Below are 12,107 nucleotides of genomic sequence, written 5' to 3'. Positions count from 1 at the left end.
ATCTTGTAAAATAACAATCCCCAACTATGTCAAATGAAAAGTAAGTTATAGCTTTAAGAATGTGGAAAAAGAGAAAAAAGAGGAAAAAATAGAAGCAGTACTAGCAAAAAAAGGTCAGGGTGCCAAGCCTCCCAGGTACAGACCAGGCCTTCAGTAAAATAAAAAAATGGAGGCTGCACACCAATTGAAAAAGGTGAAAATAGTGCCATGTAATAGCCCATAATGGCGACGTTTCAGTTCTACATGAGAACCTTTTCTAAAGCTTGAAGAATGTGGAGACATAAAAACATGATTTTTTTACAAGGTGTTTTTGTGTTAAAGTAGTAAAACATAAAAAACACAAGAAAATAGACCAGTATCGTAACATATACCATATGCCTCCTTCTCTAATGTGTACATTATATATATATATACGGTATATAAAACAATAATAATAGAATATTAGCCCTAGAAATTGTACACATAAAGACTTTAAAAAGTATATGAATTTTGTTTGACCTTTAATCCAACTGATCAAGTTACCATGCCAGTTATTCTGCATGGTAAACTCTATAAAGACAAAACCTATCCACTGTCTACCATTACTCACCCAAATAGAATCTGCAACATTTTTTATTGATACCCCCCCCCCCCATAGGGTGCCATTAGAGCATAAAACTCATTACTCAAAAACTTAAGGTCTTGGACAGCTACAGTATGTCCATTGAAGAAATTAAAACTTTGTGACTTTCAAGACACGGTGTTGTAATGGCTGAGACTAATTATGCATCCACCATGTATTTGCCCAAAACACCATGCATTCATTTGCTAGACCCCCCAGGTGCACTCCTGTAGATGTAGCAGAGATGTCCACATTTTGGGGACTTGTGCTGTATAGGGGGTTAGTGAATCTAAAGGCTAGGCTGTATTGGAGTGCAGGTGAGACCCTCGATTGTCATATATTCATATCCATGTGATAAATAATTATGATGCACAGTACATACCCTGAGAAGGCCTCACATTATATATTGAAATACCAGTAAAACAGCAAATTAAACAATTTTTTTTTATTGGTAATTTCTATACTGAGTTCACTTTGTCAGAGTTTTTACTTTACTGGTAGCTCAGAGGTGCTGCAAAAGAAACAACCAGAAAAATCCTCACTTTTAAATTCTAAAAACACATATATTTTGTATTGCTGCTGTGAGCAGAACTTTTGGAATGTGTGTCTCCTTATGTATAAGCTGGATACAAATTGGCCGCTAAAATGACATATTTACAATTTTCGCTTGCAGCTAATTTCCATTTTTGGGGTCAAATTGGTATCTACACCCATAAATGAATATCTTGACAGACGTCGTTTCCAAAGTGGGGTCACATCGGAGGGTTTGCTTTTATCACTTTTTATTTCAGAGCATCAACAGTTGTAAGCCTACGTTGTGTAAAGTAGGTCCAAATGTGCATGGAGCCCTTTCACTTATAAGCCTTGTCGTATGTTTGTAAAACCAAGAAACACAATATAATAATTAGTAAGCTGTGTTTTTATAGTGGCAAAAGCTGGGCTTTAACTTGGAAATTACATACGTTCTAAGGAGTTAAACTGCCAAGGTTTGGGCCATCTCTAATCTAATGGTAAAAGGAAGCAATCATCAGAACATTGCATATTAAATGAGTCTTTTGTTTTACATTTTTTGTTTTTAATAATGTTTTTATTCCATATCACAGTTTTATTAAAAATAAAAAACTGAAATCTTGCAATTTTCATACTGACCTCTTGTTTTATTTTAGACTATAACTACCTTTAGTTTCAGGAAACAACACATGTACATTAGCCACAATGAACAGACTCTGACCTTTTCTTTTATATTGAAGCACTGAATGAGTTGTAGCAGGATCATGTGTGACATCGACTATTGTGATTGGTGGATCTTGTGCTATTAGCTGTGTATAGAGATGTTACCTGTCATTGTAAATTGCTGGAAATTTCTTCTGAGAGGACAGGAAGCACGAGTATAAAAAAGTTCTAATGGCCAGACAGAGACCAAAGTGACCGATCTGCGTCTTTACAGTGAATAGCTTTGTCTGGGGGTTTGTATGAATCAAATTTTGGGGGATGTAGATGAAAATACAATGTAAGTGCTCGCATAGAGCACAGGATAAATGTGAACTGAGCTTTATACTGAAAGCAATTAAATAATGTTATGTACCCCAAAATGTTACTAATAAAAACTGAAAATTGACAAAAAACAATCCCAGGTCCGTCATCTATCACTGGAAAATGGGGGATTTCTACAATACTAGTATCACAAATGCTCTAGAAAAGCAACATAGCTTCTCCAAAAAAAACAATACAGCAGAATCTGTGCTCTCAAATCCAAATGCTCCTCTCCCAGCTGAGCTCCACAGTGTGCCTAAACCGCAGTTAGTATCCACAAGTGTGGCATTACTGTAGTGAGAATAAACCACATAGCAATTTACGTGGTGCATGATTCTGGAAGCACAAGCTGGGCTCAATGTATAGGCTGTGACAGAGTCACTGGTGTTATATGCGAGGGAAGGTATGTGTCACTACGGCTGCTAGCCTGTGTGAACTGAACCTACAACTTTTCCCCAGCATGTTATAATGTGAGGGTGTAATCACCATTGTGAAGGGAGTGGTTTTGTGTGAATGGCATATGACGCGCCCCCTGGGCCGTGGGGTACCCGGAGCCGGGCCGGTAGATGCTGGGGGTTGTAGTCACTGTGGCTGTGACCCGGTCTGTGACCCAGGGCGGTCAATCCAAGGGTTTATTTGTATATATGGGTTTTATAATGTCCGACTACGCCACCTGTGGAATGCGGTTAATAGAGACTGCCGCTGCGAAACAGCCCTCTGAAGCTGATGGTATGGCAACAAGGGTGTTATAACTCCCCACAGGAAGAGTGTAGCTTCAGGGCAGTGTGGGTGGATGATGGTGGTTGTAGTGCAGGGAGTCAGTAATGAACACAGAGTCCGTGTGATGCAGTTCCAAGATCTTTACTCACAGTTGTTGCAGTTCTTGTTACAGGGACCCATGTAACGGCCCTCGTCATTCTGTGCTCACTCAGTGAGAGGTTCAGCCGACCTCCAGGTAACTCCGGAGCATTTAGCAGGGCCCCCTTCTGTGTGTCCTTTCTCTGGCCTTCTCCCTGCACCTCACACCCAGTGACACTTCTATCCGGTACCCTCGGGCCTTGTCGGGCGACGTGTGTTCCGTCCCCTGGGTCCTATGTGGCTACCTTCTTAGTGCAGCTGGTGTGGACTTTGGCTTACAGTACATGAAATGCTGCAGGCTCCGGTTTCTAGTTGAGCCTTGCTGTTTCTCCGCTAGTTGAGGGACCGGTTCCCTTATCTGGCCTGACCCCTCTACCTCCTGGTAGAAGCTGGCGTACGGGTGGCTTTCTGCACGGCCCGTACCTCTAGGGTCCCTTCTCTTCTCCTCCTGGAGCCTTCCTGCTCCCTCTCCTCTCTTCTCTGCTTCAGTCCTGGGCCTCACAGGCTAGGCCCGCCTCTGGAGCAGAGCTCATACAGAGCCTCTGCTCCTGTCACTTCTCCTCTGACTGTCTGACTGGAACTCCACACTGAACTAAGATGGTGTCTCTATTTTATACCTCCTTGTCATGTGCTCCCAGGATCTACGTCCTCCACCCCATCCACTACATAGTTCCCCCTCTCTAGGTGGTTCCCCCCCACTCCAGCCAGGGATCAGGGACTGTGCTCTCCCGTAGGAGCAATCTCGCCCTGTCCCCCGGAAATGTGTGTAGTGAATGCAAGTGTTAGGGTCCTGAGCTGTACTCCTTCCTTACCTGAGAGTGAGATACCACACCTCTGGGTGAGATGCAGTACCTCTGTGGCGACTGAACCCTCAGGGGCGCCACACATAGAGATCAGGTGGGAAGTCATTCACCCTACCTCCCCTCAGTGTGTGGCAGAGCAAGCTTAAATGCTCAGGCACTATTTTTTTTTTCTGATGTGATCTGGAGAGTGAAGTCTCCAGAGTGTGTGGAAGCTAGAGAGCTCCACAAAAGGACTTTGCCTGAATGGCTTGTGATACCGAGAGCGGGTGGAACACGCTCACTTATGGACTATGCTATACTTTATGTTTTTGTTTTGCCGTTACGCCGGAAAGGCCGTGTTTATTTTGCTGAATATGCAGTGCTTATGCCGCTACAATAAACTTGCAGAGGAAACCGTGTCCTGAGTCTACTTCTGGAAGCGGCCGAGTGAGTCATCTTGCCACAAGGCTGACATATTTGCAATTTTCACTCTGCAATATTCAGTCTAATCTTTTTTCTGAAAAACTCCCTCAAAACAAATAGTCACTGCATCCATAGATGAATTCATTGAGTGGTGAGATTCAGGGGGTTTTCTTCTCTTTTGGCATGTGGGGGGGCTCTGCAAATAGTGCCAGCAATCAATTCCAGACCTGATGTGTGGGCAAAAAGTAGTTTTCAACTACATATAAGATATTGCTGCATTCAGGAGAAATTGCAAAACAAATTTTACCTTGTGAAAATGTAACATTTGCAGCTAATATAACACTTTTGTGGTAAAAATTACATTTTTTATTTCCATGACCCACTGTTATAAAATTCTGTGTGGTACTTATAGGTTCAAAAGACTCACTATACTCATAGAGGACCTCATTGACTGGTATAGCTTTCAACTCCCCTACTTTTTTTTACCGATGCTGTGCCACCTCAGGAGCTCTGCTAATGTGGCAAGGTTTCGGCAATCTACTCCAGCCAGAATTTCACTCCAAAAGTCAAATAGCGATCCTTCCCATCCAAACCCCACCTTAAGTACAAAAGTAATATCCAGCAACTTATAGTGGTAATTAAGTGTTCAGAAGAAATTGTGTGGTTCATTTTCTCCCATTATCTCTTCTCAGAATGAAAATTTTGAGGATAAGGCAACATTTTAGTGGAAAAAGCTTAATTTTTCATTTTCAAGGTCCAACTCCAACTGTATACAATTTTATGAAGAACCAGGGGATAAAATTGCTAACTACACCCCTAGATGTATTTATTGAGGTGTTTCCAAAATAGAGTCACTTTTGGGGGGTTTCTTCTATTTTGGCACCTTAGAGACTCAGCAAATGTGACATGGCGTCCACAATCTGGTCCAGCCAAATTTGCACTCCCTCTCTTCCGAGCCTTGTCATGTGCCTAATAAATAATTTTTTGCCACATTTTGGATACTGCCACATTCACAGAAATTGTGTAATAAATGTAGGGGTCCATCTTCTCCTGTTACCCTTGTGAAAATAAATTTTTTTAGGCTAAAGCAAATTTTTTGTGGAAAAAATTACATTTTAAATTTTTGTGTCCCAATGTTATAATCTTTTATGAAGAACATGTGGGTCCTAAATTGTCACTACACCATTAGATGAATTTATTGAGGGGTATATTCCAAAATGATGTGACTTGTGGAGGGTTTGTGTTGTTTTGGCACCTCAGGGGTTTGGCAAATGCGACATGGCATCAGCAATTTATTCCAGCCCAAATTTTTCTCCAAAAATCAAATGGTGCACTTTCTCTTCAGAGTCCTGCCATGTGCCAAAACAGTAGTTTTCAACCAGAAATGGGTATTGCTGCTTTTAGGAGAAATGACATAATAAATTGTGGTGTTCACTTCCTCCTTTTACCCCCCTGTGAAAACGAAAAAAATTTAGGGCTAAATCAACATTTTAATGGAAAAATATAAATTTTCATTTTTTTATATTCCGCCTTGTGTTAATTTCTGTAAAGCACTTAAAGGGTTAACAAACTTTCTGAGAGCAGATAAATCATTGAAAGATGCAGTTTACAATGGTATTACTTTTGTGGGGATTTCCAATAAATAGGACCTTCAAAGTCTCTTGAAACCGGAATAAGTTCATAAAAAAATAAGATTTGTATGTTTTCTTGAAAAAATGAAAAATTGCTGCTAAACTTTTAACCCTTCTAACATCTTAACAAAATAAAAGTTTGCTAGAAAAATGATGGTGAAGTAAAGTACACATTTGGGAAATGTTATTTATTAACCATTAAAAATTCAAAGTTTGAAAATTGCGAACTTTTCTGAATTTTTACCAAATTTCACAAATAAACTCGAATTTTATTGACCTAAATTCAGCACGTTCATGAATTACAATGTGTCACTAAAAGAAAATAAAAAATAAAAACGATCTCAGAATCCCTGGATATGTAGAAGCATTACAGAATTATTACCACAAAAAGTGACTCATCAGAATTCAAAAAGGGACTTATGAACAGAAGTGGCAAGGTCTTCAAATGATTAAAGAGAATCTGTCATTTGATTTATGCTGCCCCATCTGAAAACAGCATGAATTTGGGGGAGAGACCCTAATACCAATGCTGAGTCACTTAATGAGCTTCTTGTAGTTTTGATGAAACACAGTTTTTTTCCGATGAAGCTCTACTAGTCTCTTGTTCTCTGCATGATGAGCTCCTGCTATGATAACGTAGTCTCCAAAATTCAAGCGCTCCGACTATCCCCATCGCACTGATTGGCAACTTTCTGCCTTTGCACAATATAGATAGATAGCTGTCAATCAATTGTGCATGCGGGATTAGACCGAGCTCATCACTGAAAGGACTAGCAGTGTTGCAGCAAATAAATCAGTGATATTAATAAACCTACAGCAAGAAGCTTAGTAAGTGACAAGGCATTGGAAACAGGGTCTCGGTCACCATTAGATTGGAATCCTTAAACTTGGTGATAGATTCCATGTTTGTGTACCCTCATTAAAAAGGCGGACACTGCCAAAAGGAGGTCAGACTGAGCACAAACTGACTCCATCTGCTTGACTGAAGTCAATGGCCCTGTCAGCGGGTACACCTGAATACCATTTTTCAGGCCTTCAGATGTGGACAGGTTACTGGGATGAAACACGCAGATAGAAATGAGGTAGGAGTAATCAACTAAGCTATTTATTTTCCTAACATGGAAATGAAGGTGCCAGTTATTTGGATACTGGGTATCAAGTCACTCAATATTAGCAGTAATGGCAATAACAACAGTTTAACAGTTCAATATCTTATTCTCTATTCTATCTAACTATCTCTCAGTATGAAAGGCGCTTTAATGTTCTTCTGCTTTACCTTTCACGGGCGAAATGCACATCAATAGGCTCGTCACTACAGTAAGTCCTTCAAATGTTCTCAATTATACTGGCCCTAACGGGGGTCATCGGTACTTCCTGCTATGCCGCTAGTCTTTATTAGCCAGTCCCTTAATACTTTACGTGAGCTGCTCACACTGACCGGCCCCAGTCCCTTCCGCAGCTTTGCCCCAGCCCACACCCTATACCGTGCGTCTAAGATGGAAGTAATGGCCAATTCACTCCTATCTATTGGTCACCACAGCAGACGTCCAGCCCCGTACAATGATCAGGGTTCGACCTTTAGTGCTTGACCTGCGGCGTCCTGATATGGGGTCTCAACAGGGAAACACTGGGCTTTGGGTCTTGATTGGTGAAGTCTGGATCTTGAGTCTGGACTTTGATGCTTAATTTATGATGTCCCGCTGGTTTCGGTCCCCGGCCACTCCTCGATCGTTCGGCCCCTGCGTTCCACTGCTCATACATCCTTCCTCTCTTACTGGTTGGTGCCAACTTCCTTCCCACGTTGCCGCTCTGCCCTTTTATATGTGTTAACTGCGCCACATCTACCACCTAACCTGGTGCTCTCTTCAAATCCATTTCCCCAAGAACGCTTCCTCCATCTTCCGGCTCCACCTTACTTAGCTTACTCAGTAGATGGCAACATTTGGTCACAAGGGCTTGATGAACTTTGATCTTCAACTCTCCACCCCCTTACACTGGCAGAAGCCCTGACAGAGCCACTGATCTGTAGTAAAGCTTGATGTGAACATAGCCTTATCCGTCGGCATGCTATTCGCATAGTGGCGACTTTACATGCATTATTTCATTATCGCTTGCTCTGTATACTTCTCGAAATCTAATATATTGTGCAGTAAACTATGTATACATTTAAAAGCAGAATCCTTAGTTTTGGATTCAAACCTCAGCTTCACAGTAGTATTACATGACGACAGGGTGTTGTGTCCTGTACTAGTAGAAAAACAGCATAGAATCATTTTAGTAATATTTGTGACAATGACATTTACTTCAGCTTCATTATCACACAATGTAATTTCTTCTGTTGAAAGCAGGACATCATCACCTGCTGGCACTTTAAAATTACACATGATCATTTTTTTCCACTGAAAATATTGCAGGAGTTGAAAAGGTTACTGATTAACAGAGCTAAAAACAGGAAAATATTTCTCCTGCAACTAAACTACTAGCAAAATAGTCTCCAAAATTAAACATTAAACTTCTTTTAATGTAATATGTAAAGCAGGGCATACACAACCTGAAGGAAGGAAGAAATAAAAAAAAAAGAGTGTTTGGAAGCAGCTCAGTTCTAATAGTGCAATAATCAAACCTATACATATGATACACAACTAGTCAAATGTGTAAAAATTGTTTTTATTATTAATTCAACCGAACAACCAATGTTCAAATGTTAAAAAAGTTTGTGACCTCAAGTTGAAGCGCACTTGGGTTATGCAGCAGGACAATTATCCAAACCACACCAGGAAGTCCCCCTCTGAATGGATTAAGCCAAACAAAATTAAGACTTTGGAGTGTCCTAGTCAAAGTCCTGACCTTAATTTGATTGAAATGCTGTGGCCTTAAAACGATGGTTCATGCTCAGAAACCCTCCAATGTGGCTGAATTACAACAATTTTACAAAGATGAGTGGGCCAAAATTCCTCCAGAGCGATGTAAAAGACTCATTGTCAGTTATCACAAATGCTTAATTGCAGTCGTCGCTGCTAACGGTGGTCCAACCAGTTACTAGGTTTAGGGGGAAATCACTTTTTCACACAGGGCCCTGTAGGTTTGAATTTCTTTTTCCCTTAATAATAAAGATCTTAATTTAAAAACTGCATTTTGTGTTTACTTGTGTTATCTTTGTCTAATATTTAAATTTGTTTTGTGATCTGAAACATTTAATTGTGACAAACATGCAAAAGAATAAGAAATCAGGAAGGGGGCAAACACTTTTTCACACCACTGTATATGTATTACCATAATTGATGAAAACTTCATAATAATTATTATTTATATGTAATTGTAGCTATATGATTATGTTTATATCTATATAGTTATTTATTTATTGGTTCCCTTTAGCACAGATTACTTAAATCATTCCTGTATAGCCATATCCCCGTGTTATATTCACATGTGTAGTTTAGTCTGTATACTATTTTAGTACCTCCACAACATGTATATTTTTTCTTGTGAAACATTTTCCCTTTCCCTTGAACTTTTGAACATTGCTTGTTCGGTCGAAATATTGATAAAAACAATTTTTTCACATTTGACTAGTTGTGTATCATATGTTTGGTTTGATAGTTCTTTTGGATACATAACTACCAATCATTTTTGAATGTTTATAGTCAAACTAATAATGCAATGAGTCTAATAAACAGGAGGTACAATCTCAAAATTGCTAATATGGAGTAAGGATTCAGGTCTCTTGCACATGTCTTATCATGAAAATGTCTCTGTAGAGACTAATTGTATTGTTTTTTTTCCCATTTGCAGTTTAAAGACAAAACGGGAATGCTAAAAATATATTTGTAAATGGATGGTTGTAACTTGGCTTTTTTTATGGAGTAACAGCCATGCACCATTTGTTCTTGTTGGTTTTGGAACAAAAAGATCTTTCTAGAGCCGGGGATTTATTCTCCTTAGATGATTTTGAAATTGAAGACAGCCTGTCCGAAGCTCTGAATCGAATAAAAGTTATATCATCTTCTACGGTGAGTACAATATTTACACTTACAGCATTATCCTAAGTCAGTATGCAAACTAACTTTCTGATCTTATGAAAACAGCTAAAACTATGCAAAGAAGTCTCAACTTTTCAGCATTAATTAACTGGGTCTATATATTGTTGGTATCCTGGTTTATGATTATTCATATTGCCATGGAAACTCATCTTCATTGTCTATGAAAAATACTTGTGTCATGGAGTATATTTCCATTTTTACCACTAGAGGACACCATTGAAACATGATATGAATATAATTTCATAGATTTGTGAATGAATGGTCTGACTCTGTACTGTTACCAGAGACTTACGGTAACTCTCAACTTTCAGTTTTTTAAATCTTTTTTTTTTTTTAGGAAATTGTAGGGAATTTTTATTGACTTTTTCTGTTGGCTTTAAGTGCGATATATATATTTACTTAAATGAGTTTATAAATTTGTGAAAATATTATACTATAATCACTTTTTTGGCAGAAAATTTATTTTTGATTTTGTAGTATTGCAAGATTTACCAAGACTTAAATGGGTATTCTAATAAGAACAAGTTATCACCTATTCACAGGATAGGTGATGATTACTAGAGGGTAATGGAGGGATTCCAACCTCTGAGATCCCCACAGATCACCAGAATGTGGGACTCCTTTCCATCATTCATCATTCAGTAACTGCCAGAGATAGCTGAGAGCTGTGCTCAGCTACAGTAACTCAGCCAGTTCCATGGAGAATAAATAAAATTGTAGGACACCTCTGCGACCGCCACTCCTTAAAAAGGGGGACATAATTTACCATTGCTGGTGGTCGTCTTGGTTATCGGAGGTTAGATCCTCACTAATTTAGTAGACCTGTCGAAAGGTGATAGTTTATTCTTACAATAATACCCCTCTATAGGGGTTGTCTCACAGCAAATCATGACAGCATTGTGCTCAGTTGTATGTGTATGTGTGTTTATTAACCCTATCCTCATCAATATCCTTTATACTGCCCTGGCACTGCATGCCAATACTTATAGCCCTAAAATGGACTTAGAAGGTTGTAATGCTCTGTTGCCACCATATTCTGCCATACAGTTCAGTAATAACAGGATGCCTGTTCAGTTGGATCCTGTTGCCATTGACCGACTTCTATAGTAAAATAAGAAAAATAGTATACTTCTTTATGGACAGTACTGAAGTATACAGTATGCTAATATTTTCTGTGCTTTTAAGAACAGTATCCAGATAAATTTTTACCTGTCTTCTAATTTTTTTGCATTAAACAGCGGCTGCCGAGCTTGATCTGTAAGGATCAGGCAGGATTTGTACTAGGCAGACGAGCCCCTGATAACATCAGGAAAATTCCGCATATAATTAATTGGGCAAACACTACTAATATCTCACTGTTTACCTTTGGACATAGAGAAAGCCTTTGATAATATCTCTTGGAATTATTTATTTGAAGTTTAGAATGATATAATTGAACATATTGTATATTACAGTGGCATGTAAACCTTTGGGCACTCCTGGTCAAAATTGCTGTTATTGTGCACAGAATTTCAATAATAGAACATCTCGCCAACCATTAAGCATGGGGGTGGATCAATCATGCTTTGGGGTTGTGTTGCAGCCAATGGTAAGGGGAATATTTCACGGGTAGAGGGAAGAATGGATTCAAAGAAATTTCAACAAATTCTTGACGCAAACATAACACCATCTGTAAAAAAGCGAAGTTGGAAAGAGTATGGCTTCTACAAAGGATAATGATCCTAAACACACATCAGAATCCACAATAGACTACCTTAAAAGGTGCACACTGAAGGTTGTACAATGGCCCACACAGTCCCCTGATCTGACAATCATTGAAAATCTGTGGCTAGACCTCAAAATAGCAGTGCATGCAAGACGACCAAGGAATCTCACAGAACTGGAAGAATTTTCCAAGGAAGAATGGATGAAAATCCCTCAAACAAGAATTTAAAGACTCTTGCCTAGCTACAAAAAGCATTTACAAGCTGTGATATTTGCAAAAGGGGGTGCTACTAGGTACTAACCCTGCACGGTGCCAAAACTTTTGCATTAACCCATTTTAGTTTTTGTAATTTTTAAAATATATAAGATGAAAATATTTTTTTTGCCTAAAATACAAAGGAAATATGTAATCTTTAACACCATTTAGAGATCATTTCATCTTCAGCTTGCTTAACTTTAAACTTTAACATGCCACTGTATGTGCGAGTCTACTGGATTCTAATCTTTACTGTTGTATTGCTTATTTTTTGTATTC

At 39.1% G+C, this 12,107-nt stretch overlaps 1 protein-coding gene across 4 annotated transcripts in view; it reads left to right on the top strand.

The window, feature by feature from the left end:
- VEPH1 (ventricular zone expressed PH domain containing 1) overlaps nt 1–12,107 on the top strand; it is a 688,962-nt gene that overhangs the window by 21,474 nt on the left and 655,381 nt on the right. For all 4 annotated transcript variants that reach the window (XM_073674780.1, XM_073674781.1, XM_073674782.1 and 1 more), the window contains exon 2: nt 9,621–9,838. In XM_073674780.1, the coding sequence (XP_073530881.1) occupies nt 9,701–9,838 (138 nt within the window). In that variant the 5' untranslated portion in view covers nt 9,621–9,700. The remainder of the gene's footprint in view (nt 1–9,620; nt 9,839–12,107) is intronic.

This window comes from Phyllobates terribilis, unplaced genomic scaffold (genome assembly GCF_046119375.1).
Source record: "Phyllobates terribilis strain yellow unplaced genomic scaffold, ASM4611937v1 Scaffold_3__8_contigs__length_932513732, whole genome shotgun sequence".
NCBI lineage: Eukaryota > Metazoa > Chordata > Amphibia > Anura > Dendrobatidae > Phyllobates > Phyllobates terribilis.
Note: the sequence above shows the minus strand (reverse complement) of the source record. Positions and strands in the feature narration are given on the sequence as shown.